This window comes from Mustelus asterias, chromosome 8, assembly GCF_964213995.1.
Source record: "Mustelus asterias chromosome 8, sMusAst1.hap1.1, whole genome shotgun sequence".
NCBI lineage: Eukaryota > Metazoa > Chordata > Chondrichthyes > Carcharhiniformes > Triakidae > Mustelus > Mustelus asterias.
Window position 1 is genome coordinate 95586109 of NC_135808.1, and position 18749 is coordinate 95604857.

The window sequence follows — 18749 nt, forward strand, 5'->3', positions numbered from 1 at the left end:
GCTTGTTACTATAATTATATAAATTGGGGCAAACCACTCCGAAAGTAAGAAATCACACTAACCTCAAACATTAAAATACTTTATTCATGGACAACTGTAAAGCACCCAAATTCTGATGTGAAACTAGGATAATAAAGTACGAGTGGTATTAATATTATTGGTAGCAGTATTTTTCGGGAAATATTTATTGTTATCAGTAACACATCAGAGAATCATATAAAATCTCTGAAATGTTGAATAAAGTTTCAGAGAAGCCAAGCCCCCTCTTAAGCTTATGGCCCTGATTTTACCGGCACGGCCACCCCAAAATCGGGGCGGGCGACGCTCACAGAATGGCACTCCCTGTTGGCCTTGGGCGTAAAAATATGAGCCTCGGGCGGCCGTACTGATAAACTCAGGGCCTATGTGTGAGCCGAGATGTCTGCAGACTAGTCCACCACACTGGCATCACAACCCACTCTTATCCTCCCCTCACTCTGTGTTCACATACACAAACTGTATGGTGGCTAGGGAATTCAGCCCTGGCTTTGACTAATTTTCCTCTCCCCAGCCCTGGGATGTTTTTCAATGACGCATTGAGATCAGTTAGGACAGTACAGACCATGGATCAAAGAGCAAAACTTATTATTTTTAAAATAGAAATGATAATTCAAAGTGTCATTAGTATAGGTGCTGTGGGGAGTGGGGGGATAATTGTTCTTTGAAATATCAGAAATTAAAATAGTCTTGCTGCCAGAAGCACTTAACAGTTACCAGAAATTGGCAAAATAACATTGACACTAGAATCTTTGAACCTTGCAGCATTCACTCACTTATACCACCCACACAATACATAAAGCATTTCCTTACTAATTATACATTTATAAAGCGAACTGTTAGACTTCAAAGTAAATTATATACATATAGCAGTTTCAAAAGACAGTTTTAAATTGTGGTTTGGAACCTCCTTTGCTTAGTTCTGGCACTGCAACTACAATTTCTCAAGCATGACATTTAATACTTAGATATAAATCACTCTGCAGGTCTGAGTTTCCCAAGAGTGTGGGCAAGAATGTTGCTACATAGTAGATTTTCTTTTTGATATTCAGTAGAATTTTCAGTGTAAACAATGCCGATAAAAGTGTATTTTTCACTGATGAAGGGGTGTCCAAGTATATATTCATCCATATGTAACAGGACTACTCCAATAATTATTCTTAAGCGTCTTAAAATACCACAGATTCCTTCATAATAATTTCCTCCGGACCCACACAGAACAACAAGAAGTGGAACTAGTGCACACTACAAACACATTTTAATACTGTCCCTACACTTATGACGATTAGTATGTCTCTGCTCGCTTGTGACAAATCAAAGGAAGTGGTTGAACTTGATCATAAAACTCCCCATTGTAACATCCTAAAGTTATAAACATTTTCTGAGGGAAGAAAATAAAGTGGCCCAATTCAGATTAAAGCGATGATTTATTCTCAGTTTATTAACGGTCTGTTTTGGAGGCATGAATTTGGTGCTATCAGGATGGAAGATTTTGATACTAGAAATGGAAAATCCTTTTTAATGTTGTACAACTAGTATTGGAGTTGAGCCCTCTCAAGTCAGGTATGACGGAATATTGATCCAGAGGAAAGGAAGTGGGTAAGGAGTGGCTAACCAACCCATTGCTGGAAGTGAGTTGGCAAGTCAGGTATTTCCGTGAAGCTGGTAACCTGAGTTAGCCTGTTCAGCAGCTTACCAGAGGTCGGTGAGGTTTCCCTGGCCTTGGGAAACTGATGTGGAGATGCCGGCGTTGGACTGGGGTAAACACAGTAAGAGTTTTAACAACACCAGGTTAAAGTCCAACAGGTTTATTTGGTAGCAAATGCCATTAGCTTTTGGAGTGCTGCTCCTTCGTCAGATGGAGTGGAAATGTGCTCTCAAACAGTGCACAGACACAGAAATCAAGTTACAGAATACTAATTAGAATGCGAATCTCTACAGCCAGCCAGGTCTTAAAGGTAATCCATGCCCTTTAAGACCTGGCTGGCTGTAGAGATTCGCATTCTAATCAGTATTCTGTAACTTGATTTCTGTGTCTGTGCACTGTTTGAGAGCACATTTCCACTCCATCTGACGAAGGAGCAGTGCTCCGAAAGCTTATGGTATTTGCTACCAAATAAACCTGTTAGACTTTAACCTGGCGTTGTGAGACTTCTTACTGTGTTTACCCCAGTCCAACGCTGGCATCTCCACATCAGAGATCTCGACATACAAAGGCCCCCAATGTCAGAGAGCTGGGGCGGAATTTTCCCCCCAAATTTCGAATTGTCAGAATGGGGTGAACTGTGGGACATAAACACACCGCTGAGCCGGCTGCAGAGGGCGTGGGCACTGTTTTGCAAGGGCACACCGATCTCACAGTGCACTGGGAGACCCCCCGTCATGGACACTGGGACCCCCCTCATCGGTGGCATGTCTATATCCCCACCCCGACATGGGCCATCCACATCGGGGCATCAGGGCCGGTTGACATGACCCCTCAGCATTACCACCTGCACAAACCCCCTCGCTAGTCCCCTACCCCCCCATCATAGCCCCACCCAGGCACCACCCCCATGGCACTGCTCCTGGCATGCTGGCGGTGCCCAACCGGTGCCTCCAGGGTGTCTGGTGGACACCACCAGGGTGTCTGGCAGGGTGCATGGCAGGGTGTCTGACAGGGTGTATGGCAGGGTGTTTGGCAGGTTGTCTGGTAGACACTGCCTAATGGGCACAGCCAGGCCATGCCCACGACCACTCGGGGGGCTTCAATGGCTTCTAAACCACCTCAGCGCAACCATTGCAGAAGGTCTGTGCTAGTGGAGACCTGTACTGATTCTCGTCATTATGGTGCCATGCCCAAAGACTGGAAGATTCCGTGCACTGGGCTTCGAATGGACTTTGCATATTCAAATGCTAGTTTAAGTATGCTAATCGGCTTCAAATTGGTTTACGCCATTCAAGAGGGGCCGTGAACATAACAAACCATTTGGCGCCAGGTGCCAATCAGATTATTAGCATCACACGTTAGTATCCCAGCTCGCTGCGGTGATCGCCGGGCGCAATGAGGTGGTAAAATCGAGCACCAGATATCCCTGGGATCGTGCCCTTCTTCGCCTTACCCCCAGGATAGGGAATCAGTCCTCACCTATAGTTACAGCCACCATTTACTCACCTCCCCATCATCCGCCCCAAACACCTGACTTCCCCCACATGGATCGAAGATCAGAAATTGGATTATATCCCTTAACACCTGGGATCGGACTCTCTCAGGTTTGTAGCTTTTTTTTACCTGATTGTGTGGCTTGCTGCCGACTGGAAGCCAAGCCTGCCAATCAGACTGCCCTCCAGACCAAACCTGCCAGGAACAAAGGCATGTCATGAAATTAAGGGCGGGATTTTTCAGCCGGGCTCACCCCAAAACCAGGAAATCCTGCCTGAAGTCAACGGACTTCTGCATGTTCCATCCCCGCCTGCTACAATTCCCGTGGCGGGTTGGACAGGAAAATTCTGCAGCATGGGGGGCATCCTGGACTTCAAAGTTTACCATCCCCTAACACCACCAACCCCCCCCCCCCCCCCCCCCCACCCCCCTCCACCCCTCACTTATTGTAATCCTCCTGTTAATATCCAGACCATAGACTTTTACCAGGTTCCCGGCTGATTTTTGCCCTTTTTCCACCATAGCATCCCTACTGCTGCCTACAAGGCTGACACCAACTAAAGTAAAACAGACTAAAGATCAAACCTGGAGCCTTAATTGTTTAGAAAATTCAACCTCGCACTACGTCGTGACAAACAAACCATCAGGGCATCTTGCTGACGATTACCATAAATGTAAAAGTAAACCATTTAAAAACTATAGTTAAAAACTGGAATGTCTATCTGATCCGCAAGCAACTCAGCTACTCTGAATGGGCAGCAAGGAGTACAGTCAGCAGAATCTCTTCAGAATGCAGTAATTTCAAACCATTCCAATATTTGTTTTAAAATACCACTTGAAGAAAAGCCTTTTGTGTTGGGTTTCTGAAGCTTTCAAATCTTAAAGCCTAAATGATACGCTTATCTGCAGTTCCAAGGCTACAATGCTTTCCTTTGAATGTTTATGATGTCTCTGTGTGATATATAATGACAAACTAAATGTTCTGGTGCCAGAGGTGATCTATCTACCGAGGTACAATGATGTATCACTATGAATCCACTGTTCACATGGTTAAACAAAAATACCTTTTATGATCTAACTGTCTAACTAAAATCATACACTGATAAAAAATATTGTTGCATTTATCGATTGAATCAACAATGTTAAGGAAGCTTAGTTTGCAAACAGTACAGGAAGCTGATCAGAATTTTTATCACTGGTCAACAAATGTATTGAGGATAGAAGGTGAGGAGCAGCTCTACTGAATCATAGAATCATTCATGCAGAAGAGGCCCTTTGGCCCATCGAATCTGCACCAACATGTGCGAAATGCCTGACCTCCCACCTAATCCCATTTACCAGCACTTGGCCCATAACCTGGAGTGTTCCAGGTACTTTTTAAAGGATGTGAATGTTTTTTTTCACATCTCCCCCTAAACCTCCTGCCCCTCATCTTGAACCTCTGTCCCCTCATGACTCAAACTGTTCAGTTAAATTTACTTTAGGCCAGTGAAGATGTGTTGGAACTGAATGAGTGGGGATCTTACAGAGGTGTACAGAATGATAATTTGAATAGAAAAGGTTGATCCAAAGCATTATTTTAAGTTAAGACAATCATGCAAAGAATGATAGAAACGTAGAATGGTCTTTCTGGAGATTAGTGGAGGCAAATACACGAGCATCTTTTAGCAGCCACCTATATATTGTGATGGGTGATCCTAGCATTCTCTGGTAGATTGAGCTAGAAGGATTGAATATCCATATCTGTATAAATGTTGGGCGAAATTCTCCAGCCTCCCAGCCGTATGTTTCCCGCTGGCAGGTGGTGGCATGTTGTTTGCTAGTGGTGGGATTCTCTGGTCCCACTGCTGTCAATGGGAATTCCCTTTGATGTAACCCCATGTCAGCTGGAAACCTGCGGGCGGGGGTGCACTGCCTGCGGAACCAGAGAATCCTGCTGGCGTGAACAGCCAGAGAATTCCAGTCCTTATATTTCTTTTTCTGTTCAAAACGTATTGAAAGAAATCTACTTAATGTGATCCTTTTCCCAGGGATCCTTCTTTCTCAAATGTACACATTTCTGCTCTTTAATTTGCTGTCCCAGCTCCACAAAATATGTGGCTGTGGGATTTTGAGGTAAGATGTTCTGTTTTATTGTCTGGACACACATGAGGAATGCATACCAAGAAATCGCACACCCGCACTCAATTATTTTTCATCCACTAACATAAATGGATTGTGCTGCCGAATTCTGTTTTGGACGCAGATTTATCAAAAATATACACACGGTGATATGTATATGGAAATCAGCCAGCAATCTCAAGCAATCAGTAAGATCAGCAAAGTGATCAGTAAGTTTGCGGACGACACAAAACTGGCAGGACTTGCAGATAGTGAGGAACATTGTCAGAGGCTACAGAAGGATATAGATAGGCTGGAAATTTGGGCAAAGAAATGGCAGATGGAGTTCAATCCTGATAAATGCGAAGTGATGCATTTTGGTGGGAATAATGTAGGGAGGAGCTACACGATAAATGGAAGAACCATAAAGGGTGTAGAGACGCAGAGGGACCTGGGTGTGCAAGTCCACAGATCTTTGAAGGTGACGTCACAGGTGGAGAAGGTGGTGAAGAAGGCATATGGCATGCTTGCCTTTATAGGACGGGGCATAGAGTATAAAAGTTGGGGTCTGATGTTGCAGATGTATAGAACGTTGGTTCAGCCGCATTTGGAATACTGCGTCCAGTTCTGGTCGCCACACTACCAGAAGGACGTGGAGGCTTTGGAGAGAGTACAGAGGAGGTTTACCAGGATGTTGCCTGGTATGGAGGGGCTTGGTTATGAGGAGAGATTGGGGAAACTGGGGTTGTTCTCCTTGGAAAGACGGAGGATGAGGGGAGACTTAATAGAGGTGTATAAAATTATGAAAGGCATAGATAGGGTGAACGGTGGGAAGCTTTTCCCCGGGTCGGTGGTGACGTTCACGAGGGGTCATAGGTTCAAGGTGAAGGGGGGGAGGTTTAACACAGATATCAGAAGGACATATTTTACACAGAGGGTCGTGGGGGCCTGGAATGTGTTGCCGGGCAAGGTGGTGGAGGCGGACACACTGGGAACGTTTAAGACTTATCTAGACAGCTATATGAACGGAGTGGGAATGGAGGGATACAAAAGAGTGGTCTAGTTTGGACCAGGGAGCGGCGCGGGCTAATTGTTCTTTGTTTCTCGTTTCAAGGCTTCATTCAAGTGCCAGTACAGAGCGAGACTGCGGATAGTTGGGAACCTGTCTCGGGGGCAGGGAATTCAGATGGTGTTCGTAAAGCAGAAGTGGAAATGAGTAGGGTTGGGAAGCATTTTCTGTTCAGGGCCAGTGTGATCTCCTGGACTCGTTTCGATCGCCACAGGGGGTCGGAGAGGAATTTCCCAGATTTTTTTTCCCCATATTGGCCCTGGGGTTTTCACTCTGGGTTTTCGCCTCTCCCTGGAGATCACATTGTCTGGAATGGGGGGGTGGGGGTGAGTTAATAGGTTGTGATGAACAAAGCATCGTAGCTGTGAGGGACAGCTCGGTGGATAGGATATTGGTATGTAGATAGGCTGGAAAATTGGGCGGGGATCCTGGATTCAGGGTTCAATCCTGGACCGGGGAGCGGCGCGGGCTTGGAGGGCCGAAGGGCCTGTTCCTGTGCTGTATTGTTCTTTGTTCTTTGTTTGTTGTTCAATGCTCATGTGTGATGAAATGCAGTATGTTGCTATCCAAGATGGTCTTCTTCTCGAAAACCTGCATGACAATGTTTCTCATTGAGAGGCTGGCCAATGAAATAAAAAATGCAAAGTTGCTCTACTTACTTGATATATAAAGCACTACGCTTAGCAGAAAAAAATCAGGGCTTGTCCAATGTAGAGTAAATGACCTTTTAACAAGATGATAACTATTGACTACTGTCAAATAAACTTTCTGGCATTGAAACTTAACTTCTACAAGTGTGAAGTCTCATTTCTTCAGGTTTTAATTATGGTTGAAGATTTAAAAAAATGAAAAATGTAAATAATACTTTGTGTATTTTTCCTTTCGGTCTCTTTTGTTCTCTCCCTTAATTTCATCTTTCTTTCCATCTCCCTAGTTTGCTTTCTGTAACTGATTTGACATTGTGTTCAATATTTAACTGCTCAAACACTGCACTGCTCATTTACAATTATAAAAGTAGAGCCACCAAGGTAATAACTTGCTTGTCCTGTTCACCACACAGGTCCCAGATACACTGTGGAGAGTGTTGCAATGCTTTGATAGCTGCTGACAGTAACCTCCAGTGCAAAAGTCCATAAAAAGTCTCTGAGCAAATGTATTGGCTACTGATCGCAAAATCCGACCACATGATTCCCCTCTCTCAACTTCCAACTCCTGAATACAGAGGCACTTGAGGCATTCCATCCAGTAACTGAACAGAGGTCTTGAACACTAGGTAACATGTGTCCTTTCCTACTGTCAAAAATATGATTGATAGCTACATTTGGCAAAAGAAAAAATAATTGAGGTGATAGGTATTAACAGAAATGAACAGAAACTTACTGCACTGTCAATTATTCAACAGATGTCTGATGTAAGCTCCTTTCAGAATTACTTTGAACTGCTTTCTGATGTACTTATTTTATTTGTATCAAAAGAGCTTATTTAACTAAAGACAAAATGAAATTGAAAACCAAAGGGAATTGCTTTACATTTGAACTATTCCCAGTTTGTATTTGTCCAAGTGCCAACTCCAGGGCAATCAACACTGGATCATTACAGCGTGCTCCAAGGGAACAAAACTATACAAAAATTTCCCTGGTCCCCAATGGATTAGACGTTTGCTAACAAACCTTAACTTTTCTATCAGTCATTTGCTGCTTCTTTTTGTTGAGCAAAATTGAGCCGTCTTAAGATTAGTAAATGTTTATCAGAAGAAAAAGCTGATCTTAAGCAGGATTTTATCTTTAGGAATCTGTAATTTTCTTATCCTCATGAAAACAAAGAAAAGGCTGGCACAAAGCCTAGCTTCCTTTCCGGTATCTGACTTTGTTGGCATATTTAGAAAATACTGTGTCGGGATATATCTCAAGGGTATTATAACCATAAGTCAAAACAGACTACTATAGCTCATTGATAGGGCCACATTTAGAACACGGTGTATTTAAAAGGACATTGATGTATGACTTAAACTCTTGAGTTATAAGGAGGTGTTGGAAGTAAGTTTGCTCTCTTTGAAGAAAGGGGTATAATGACAGATTTTGAAATGCTGAGAGGGGTAGATATTGGAACTGCAAGAAAGTTAAACCAAGTACAGTGTGAGAAGGTGAGAATACAAAAGTAGCATGTTCAAACAAGACTAGGAATTAGAAGTTTTAAAAAAAATGCCTGCAGTGTAGCAGGCAGATGAAATGTACATGCTAGTCAAAAAAAGTTAATGCTATATCAATTAACTCTGAAAAAGGAGCTGGACAAATATTTAGTTAAGAATGAAATTGGTCATGAGGAGAGTATTTTATGCATTACGTTACTTGGAACCGTGCAATTGTCATCATTAGAATGCAGTTGGTTACCACTTGCTAGTCTCAGTCAAGACTACAATCGGCTGACGTCGGTGGTGGTGGAGGCAAACTCGTTGGGGTCTTTTAAGAGACTTCTGGATGAGTACATGGGATTTAATGGGATTGAGGGCTATAGATAGGCCTAGAGGTGGGGATGTGATCGGCGCAACTTGTGGGCCGAAGGGCCTGTTTGTGCTGTGGCTTTCTATGTTCTATGTTCTATGTACAATGGAAGGAGTCATTTGCCTTCAATATCCCTGAATCAAGGAGGGGAACAATTAATCAAAGTTTCAGTGAGAGAATACACTTGTATGAATGTTGAATTTGTACAGGAGAAGATATGACTGTGATGGTCCCACGATTGAACAGTCTGTTGCTATGGAGCCACACAAAAATATGGCCATTTTGGCACAACACTAGCAGAACTGTATTCTCCTTTAAGTTAATCCTCCTGTGAGGGATTGGGTAGGGGGAAAAGTGCTGAAAACATTTTTAAATCATCACTATCATGCTGACCAGAGTAGTTATTGGCAGGCAATTAACTTATTAAGATTTCAGTTCTTCCTTTGACTGTAACGGAGATTCTACGGGAAGGAGAGGGAACATTTCTTAAAATGAAAGACTTAAGAGTATAAGAGTTGGTGATAATGGGACTAGGCTGTAAAACAGTGTGCCGGGGTGCACGGATTTGCTGTGAAGTCCCCCCAAGAATGCCACGAAAAAATATTCAAAATTCATGTAATTAAACTCAAACTAACCTTTGTATTCAGCTTTGTGGTTGGCACCTCCAAGACTCGAAGAATCTTGGGCCTCCCACGCGTGCGCTGGCTGGGAAAGAGCCGCACGTGCGTGGTTTAGACTTTATTATATTGGTCAGGCCCATGCACATGACCAGCTGGACTTGGAGCTGAATACAAATATCCCTTGCGCCCAGACAAAAAAGCAAAAACTCAGAAAAGGCTGCAAAAACCAGGGAGAAGCAAAAAGAGACAGGGAGAAGTTTAAAAAAAAACAGGCGAGAGGACAGAGAGAAGTTAAAAACAAAGTTCTCGGTAAGGGAAGGAGACAGAGAAAATAGGAGGTGTGCCTCAAGAACATTTTATGGTATAGAGATGTGCCATGACATATAAAAGATTGGGAACCACTGCTGTAGACTAATAGGCTCTGTAGTGGAGCCAGGACGGAGCCAAGTCAAGGAGCACCTTGGATCCACAGCCCTTCAGTGCATCATCGCTTAATAACTTCATATGGAGCTGTAAATCATTGCAGTTACCCTCATCCATTCATGGATGATAAATGAGACTGAAAATCAAAGGAATTTTCTATTGGAAGTGCTCTCAAATCTCCATGTCGCTGTCTATTATCTGTCAGTTCCCAAATCAAGTCCAAGGGGGAAAAAAATGGTTGTTTGCTCTCCATTCAAAGCACTTAGAGATATTTAGAAAGAGACTGTTTGGATTCCAATGCAAACTGAGATTTTACCCTGCAGTCATAGTGACAAGAGTATGTTTCCCTTTGATAGAAGTCAGAGCATGATTCAGTTGCTAGCAGGGCACAACCTTCAAATTCAGCCAGACAAAGACAACACAAGAACACAAAGAGCCATTTCAAGAGCTCGACCACTTAAATCAAACAAACCTCAAGAATGAAGGGATGACTATGACAGGTCCCAGCTCCATAGCATTGCCATAGTGATAAGCACACACGGGAATGGCAAAACATCCAAACATAGTTAATTTTTATATCTCTTAAAAGCAGTAGGATGTGTTAAAATATTATACAGCACCTATTCATTCTGACAGTATGAGACTTATACATGAGTGATACCCTCTTGCTGGCTAAGGTAGTTATTAGTTGAACCATAAAAGCCAGTTCCCAATCCCAGTCTCTGCTAAGTTAGCTGTTAACCAGGCTGGTAGTGCAGAAAGTACAATTTGACTCAGTGGCCTCCTATTACTTTTCCAAGTTTATTATTGATTGCTATTCAGTGTGCACGTGCGGCTATTGGAAGAACACAGGACCCAGCTTAGCTATTGGATAGCCGACCAACACTCAAATATAAAGAGCGATCATGGAACAAAATCTGACAGAAGTCAACACCTTTAGGACAGCACAGGGCCACTTCTCTGAAGGTGTTGTATACCCTGGATCCACTTGACTTGACCACATATCACAATGGAGTGCCGCTTCATTGAAATATTTTTGTGGTGCTCTTAGTGTACAATGTGTTGCGCACTGGAAGTCCCACTTGAAACTGGAGATGAGAACATCAGGCATCAGCAGCAAAGTCGAGGCTGTCACAATTCTGCCATTTCTTTGGTTTGATAAAGCAGGTGGGAGATCTAATTTGCCATACTGGATTTGTCAACTAAAGGCCAAATTAAATGGGCAGGAAAAAGAGTGACTTTGTGCTAAGGAGCAGGGCACCAAGGAGCAAAACCTCTCTTCCCCAATGGCCTTCACTAAAGTACCAATTGGCAATTGGCTAACAGGTGCTTAGCATCTTGAAACCATTCAAGTGCCCCAGCTACATCAAGGAGAGACTTCCTCATGTGAAAAGAAGCATGTCAAGTTCACAGTTCAGGGGAACTTGATGCCTTATCTGTGGAGTGGGCAATGTGCAGAGCCCCAGCACTGTTGAGAATCTGGCAGCATTGGAACATGTAGCCACTTATTTAAATAAGCATTGATCAGATAGGCTTCTCTCTCTCTCTTTCTCCCACGCAGGTGAAGATACTGCAGAATTCACAGGAAGGATATGCTCCGGATGGGGAGTGCCCCGGCTCACCATCCGTGCAGCCATGGGGGAGATGACAATCAAATTCTCCAGGCTGGCCCTGCACGATCAAGTGGGAAAGGGGGAGATGGGAATATCTGGAGGAGGAAGAAAGGTAAATTCTGTAGATGAAGGGGATGGAATGCACTCCACCGCAAGTGAAAGCATGCCAATGCCTCAGCTGCAATAGGAAACCTCAACAGTACAGAAGCTTCTCCTATCACAGACAAGTTCTCTTCATCTCCTTCTTCTGTTTCCCACAGGTTCAGTTGTGGAAAGAGGCAGCAGTATCGTCGAGGGTATCTCAAGAATCCAAAACAGCAGAGCCAGCACGTCATTCAAAAAGCCCCCTCCACAGTGCAGATTCATTCACATTGCTGGGTCCTTACGAGCAGTTAGAGAGGGCAGCACTGGGTGAACAGGATGAGGTGATACAGACAGAGGCAGATCCCCTCGGGGAGCTGAACAGACACAAGTATACTCATCTCGAGGCCTCCAGGGATCACTAGAATGGAGAATCCCATTTGACCAGCAGAGAGAAGCGTGGATCCATATCCAGAATGAAGTAAAGCAGGGTCATGGACAGAGAATGGAGGAGTCCGTCCATCTTAAATACACCACAATGGCTCAGGGCTTTGACCACACAAACTCCTTCATTGAGAGAGTGGCCAGCCATAACCAGCAGTACTCAGAGTGGATGCTGGAGCAGTTCACTGACACGCACAAAATGCACACAATGCTCTGTATCATGGACTGGGTCAGTGGCACTGATTGTGCAAAGATGCAGAGGGTAGATGCCAGTTGTGCCCCAGCTACTGGTCACCTCCAGTGAGCCAGAGCACCAAAGGATTGAGGCGATCATTGTGGGGGGTGAGAGTGCCACTCCTCACAGACCCATCAGCATCAATGGCTTCTTAGGCCCCTTAGACTGAGGAACCGTCCATGCAGCAGGGTCATGTGACAGAGGCTGCCCATGCATTGATGCCGGTGAAACAGCTTCTAGAGGTGCCGCCATTGGCATTTCCATGACAAGGATGATTACCAGAAGCTAGTGAGCAGGCCAACTCCACCTCCACCTCATGTGTGGCCACAAGGGGAGCAGCACGTGGAAATAGCTGAGAGCAGAGGCCAACACCTCAGTCAGAAGACTAACTGGTTCACTGGGGTTTAGTTCGCTTGTAAATATGCACTTTCTAAATTCTTATTAACACTGGAAATATTGGCACAGCATGCCTGATGTATGAGCTCCCATTATTTCATGGCAAAACTAGAAATGAGGGATGAAACGGTGAAGGGAAGCAATGGTCTTTAAAGGGGATAAATGAGACCTTTGGACAGATATGCACCATGCATTGATGATACAAGTGGATCTATTCAAGGTTGTATCTTCAATGAAAGTGTCCTGACAGAACAGATCAAAATGTGTTCCAGAGCGTGCTGTCCTGCTGGATGAGAAACACACACTGAAATATGCCTGGGTCAATTGTTCCCTGGCAGTTATGAGGCTTAGACTCCTGAGCAGGGCACCTCTGCCACCTCCCTGCTCTGCAGTTTCCTCCTCCACCTGTGCTAATTCAGCACCTCACCCTCTTCAAGATCCACTTCTTTCTGGGGATCATGTTAAGGAGAATGCAGCAGACCACCACAGTGCATGAGACGCTTTCAGTCGTGTACCTTCGGATGCCACCCGATGAACCTAAGCCCTGGAACAGCATCTTCAGAAGCCTGATTGGCTGCTCGATGCTGGTTCTTGTGAGCTGGTTAGGTGCATTGGCCATGCTAAATTCTCCCTCAGTGTACCCGAACAGATGCTGGAGTGTGGCGACTAGGGGATTTTCACAGTTACTTTATTGCAGTGTTTATGTAAGCCTACTTGTGACTAATAAATACACTTTAAAACTTTAAACAGCTGGACTTGGTTGCTGTGCCTCTGTGCCTTCATCTCAGAGTCACGTATAGCGGTAATTAATCACCTCTTCACGGAGCGGCCATAGAATTTGGATAGTGGCATGAAGAGCTGCAGCACCCTGGCTGTCAGAGGATGAAGACTTCATGGTGGCTGCCAGGATAGCAAGCGCACACATGCAGGAAGCTCTTGTTGCGGTGACAGACCAGTTGAATTAATTAGTGATCTATGAGCTGCAATGGTATGCTGCCACTTGTCAGATGCCACCATCTCTGCTGATGCTGAATGACAAACTTCAAGACCACAGAGACTTTAGCAGCTACTGACAGGGCATGTTCTTAGAGGACTCAGGTTTTCCTCACAGGGGCACACATCCTAGATACTATGATCTGGGTCAGTGTGGTCTCGTGCGGGGCTGATTCTATTCCATTTCCAGCCAGTTTATTATTCAGCCCTATGCAAGGTGCTGAGGGAATGGCCTTCACTGCCCTCCTGCCCCTTGCTCCTCTCCAATGTGCTCCTCATGCCCAGGGTTCTGCATTTCCTCCTGAGGAGGTCGATCTTTGTTACTACTGATCCTTATCCCTGAGCACCTTAACTAAAAATTCTTTAAGAAGTCGCAGCTAAAGATTGCAGCAGCTGCAGACTGGGGATCAGCAGGTAAAGAGGGAAATGCATAGCTCAGTGAACTGTCAGCTCACCTGACAGGATATCTTATGGCTATGTTTACGTCACATTAGAAGAATGTTGCACCAGAACTTTACAGAGGGAAACAAAGAACGGAACAGGGCATGACTCAGAGACTGAGAAGAAAATGTCACAAATCCACTGTGTTTGACCTGCATGTCCTGTTGGATGAAATGGAATGGATGCGGTGTGCCAGAAATCTGCTGAAAATGTCATTCACAGAGGCTTATGGAAATGGCACTGATTTCCAACTCTCTCGCTCCCCAGGACTGCAGAGTGGTGCCAGAGAAAACTCCCCGGCCCGAGTCGAGCAGCCAAGGGTTGGTTTTCTTGGTTTGGCACCCTGGAAACTAGACCACTCCTCTAAAAATAACATTTGTATATTCGCCCCTACACAATGCATCTAGTTAAGTAGGTTTCTAACCCTGGATCTTACAGCAAGGCCTCCCATTTTCTTCACAAATACTAATGAACACAATGCTAAAGCATCTTCACACAGAACAATAACATCTATGCCTCTTGGCTAAACATTTCCATAGCACTTGGTGCACGCTCCTCAGTAACATACTTGGCCTTGTTTCAGGTGAAATGGTGCATTGGCCCATGACAGGCAGCTGCCTAGAGAGGGTACCACCAACCTGAAACACTTGGCATTCTACCAGGAGCAGGTCATGGAGCTCATGGGGAAACATGCTGCATTTTGGATGAGGATGGGGGCATAATTCTAGTGTCAGGTTAGTGTCTGAACAGCAACACAGTTGCCCCATAAAACACCACACAAACAGAAACTCCCATTCCTTTCTCGGTCTCTGAGTCATGCCCTGCTCCATTCTTTGATCCCCCCTGCAAAGTGAGATAATGCTCATTCATTTTTATATTAAATCCTGCTTTGCTACAGATCACTGAAGGAAGCAGGAAGATAATGATGGTGGAGAGGAGCATGAAGAACACAGGCACAAATATCTCCCTGTGAACTATCGTGATAATGATGACGAGGATGATGAAGAATGAGACCAAAAAGAACTGCAGCTCAGCAATGAGTTACTGCAGAGACCTCCCTCTGAACCATTTTGACCCACCACTGCGATACTTTGTTTTCCACTCCCTTGCATCTGATAAGATATTTGCCTCCAGGAAGACTTGGATGACTAAGAAACTGGCACAGAATGATTCACAGCACAAGAGTCAGTCAGAAAACTGTATGAGGATGTATCATTCAAGACAAGTTGCAGAAAAAGCTTCCCAAGTCTTTGGAGTCGGAAGAGCTAGAACTTACGGAGATGCATCTGAACTGAGGGATGTTTGAGGAGCAGCTTGTTTATGTCTAGGGATGGCGGGACTGATGTATGAGGAGAGATTGACTAGGTTAGGATTGTTTTCACTGGATTTCAGACGAATGAGGGGGGAATCTCATAGAGACTTATACAATTCTAACAGGACCAGACAGGGTAAATGGAGGAAGGACATTCTCGATGGTGGGGGAATCCAGAACCAGGGATCACAGTCTGAGGATTAAGGGTAGATCATTTAGGACAGAGGTGAGGAGACATTTTTTCACCTAAAGAGTGGTGAGCCTGTGGAATTCATTACCACAGGAAGTAGTTAATGCCAAAACATTGAATGTACTCAAGAGGCGGCGAGATATAGCACGTGGTGTGAACGGGATGAAAGGTTATGGGGAGAAAGCAGGATTAGGCTATTGAGTTGGATGATCAGCCATGATTGTGATGAATGGTGGAGCAGGCTGGAAGGGCCAAATGGCCTCCTCCTGCTCCTATCTTCTATGTTTCTCTGATGCTGTGCAGGCACTGTGGTTAGTTTGGAAGGATCATCTACTGGCAAATATAGTCAAGGCTGAGTTGGAAAGATTTTTAATCAACAAAGTAGTCAAGGGTTATGGAGGACAGGCAGGAAAATTAAATTATGGCCAAAGTCAGATCAACTGTGATCTTATTGAATGGCAGAGCAGGCTTGATGGGCTGAATGGCCTACTCTTACTCCTCATTCTTATGATACTTTGCTTCTGACCATTTTCTCTACCAAGGAATGGCTTCCACTGCTTAAACACTGAAAGTGGCCTGAAAGCAGCATAGATTGTACAATAAACTTACAATTCAAATGGTTGTCCTGCAGGGGTGTGTTCAACTTCATATCCTACTTGCCTTAAGACATCAATCACAGTGTTGTTCCCAAGGAAATGACCTGCAACAGAAGACACAGATTGGTTTATACTATGCTGCTCGAGTCACCAACACACCTCATCACGCAGGGGCAATTTCTGTTCCCTGATAACGTAAAGATTTTGACAATTTGCATCGATCGGGGATACATTATTAGTAAAACATTATCATTAAGTTTGGCAGCATTTCAGAATGCTACTGCATCAATGCTTTGTCTGTTTATATTGAGTTACAAGTGTTGAAAGCAATAAGAGGCCATTTCCACATTCAAAGTTAAACATGCCAACGCGCAGAACCACTTTATAATATTAATTGCCAAAGATTACTGAAATGTCAGGTCATAGGTAGAGCTAGTAGAAGCTCTTGGCTTACTGGAAACTCATACAATTCATAATCAGTGTGGAAATTCTTCCACCCTCAGTACTGTGTCTGAAGTGTGGCATGGTGGCACAGTGGTTAGCACTGCTGCCTCACAGCACCAGGGACCTGGGTTCAATTTCCAGCTTGGGTCACTGTCTGTGTGGAGTTTGCACAATCTCCCCGTGTCTGTGTGGGTTTCCTCCAGGTGCTCCGGTTTCCTACCACAATCCAAAGATGTGCAGGTTAGGTGGTTTGGCCATGCTAAATTGCCTCTTGGTGTCAGGGAGACTAGCTAGGGTAAATGAATGGGGTTGTAGGGATGGGACCTGGGTGGGATTGTGGTCGGTGCAGACTCGATGGGTGAATGGCCTCCTTCTGCACTGTAAGGATTCTCTGAGGGTGGTGGTCTGAAGCGTTGTTAATTGCAATAACTCTAAATGTGTATAGTATCAAACGGATGGTAAAGCTCTGAAACAAAGTGTACAGTCAAAAAGCCCACTCCGATTTATGCTGGTGTCAGTTTACACCTTTATATTTGTAGGGTCACTTTACAGCGTTGGGTTGAAGCAAAACCATGATGGATCCTTAATCAGATTTAAAATTAAAGGTTCAAAATCAGAACTTCAAAAATTCAGTTATAACGCTTACATTTCTACAATATAAGAATGGGCCTTGAATTTTATTTAACAAAGCATTGTACCTGCCAGCTGCCTCTAGAATTTCCTGGGTCTGCACATTTACATTCCTACGGGTGCAAGTATTTTTGTACTGTTGAAGCAGCTAAACTACTCAGAAACTTTGATGCATCCTTTAAAAACATTTAATTTTTCATCTTTATCAGCAGACTGGGAAGAAACAGGAAGAGAATCTTTCACTTATTGGATATTTTAGGAATGTTTTTATTACAACATTTAGGATTCTGCCCACCCAAGCACCATCAGGCAGTACGACAAGTCTGAAATAAAGATTATAGATGCCTAAAGCTTCCTGGAACAAACCTGCATTTATTTAGCATATTTCACAACTTCAAAATCCCAAAATGCTTAATGACCAACCAAAATCTTGCATTCATATACATCTTTAACATAATAAAATGTCTCAAGATGCTTCACAGGAGTGCCTTAAAGTAAAATTTGAACTGTGGTGCAGTGGTTAGCACTGCTGCCTCACAGCGCCAGGGACCCAGGTTCGATTCCCGGCTTGGGTCACTGTCTATGTGGAGTTTGCATGTTCTCCCCATGTCTGCGTGCATTTCCTCTGGGTGCTCCGGTTTCCTCCCACACTCCAAAGATGTGTGGGTTAGGTTGTTTGGCCATGTTAAATTGCCCCTTAGTGTCAGGGGAACTAGGAGGGTAAATATCTGGGGTTACAGTGATAGGACCTGGGTGGGATTGATGTCAGTGCAGGCTCAATGGGCCGAATGGCCTCCTTCTGTGCTGTAGGGATTCTATGATTGAAGTCACAAAGGGCAAATGTCCAGAAGCTTGGTCAAAAGAGTTAAAGTTTAAGTTCAAAGTTCATTTATTAGTGTCACAAGTAGGTTTATATTAACACTATAATGAAGTTACTGTGAAAATCCCCTAGTTGCCACACTCTGGCACCTGTTCGGGTACACTGAGGGAGAATTTAGCATGGCCAATGCACCTAACCAGTATGTCATTCGGATTGTGGGAGGAAACCGGGGACCTGGAGGAAACCCAAGCAGACACGAGGAGAACATGCAGACTCCGCACAGACAATGACCCAAGCCGGGAATCGAACCCAGGTCCCTGGTGCTGTGAGGCAGCAGTGCTAACCACAGTGCCACAAAGAGATGGGATTTTGGAGTCTGTTAAAAGAGAAAAGTGAGATAGGGAGGCAGAGTGATTTGGGGGGACGAATACCAGAGCTTAGGACCCAGGCATGGCCACTAATGGTAGAGTGATTAAAATTGAGGATGCTCAAGAGCTGAGAATTAGGAAGGCTGAGGGGGCTGGAGAACTTTAGGGAGATAGGTAAAGGCGAGGGATTTGAAAACAAAGATGAAAATCTTAAAACAGAGGAAAAAATTCCAATTGCTCTTGAAGCACACTTTAAATTACAAGAATGGTCTTTCAGCAAGCCAATGAGGACTCG

The 18749-nt window shown here is 44.3% G+C and overlaps 1 protein-coding gene across 1 annotated transcript in view; it reads right to left on the reverse strand.

Moving 5' to 3' along the window:
• Positions 1 to 18749, reverse strand: part of LOC144497372 (metalloprotease TIKI2-like) — a 356280-nt gene that overhangs the window by 57211 nt on the left and 280320 nt on the right. Inside the window, exon 5 of the mRNA XM_078218545.1 lies at positions 16206 to 16296. Coding sequence (XP_078074671.1) covers positions 16206 to 16296 — 91 coding nt within the window. The remainder of the gene's footprint in view (positions 1 to 16205; positions 16297 to 18749) is intronic.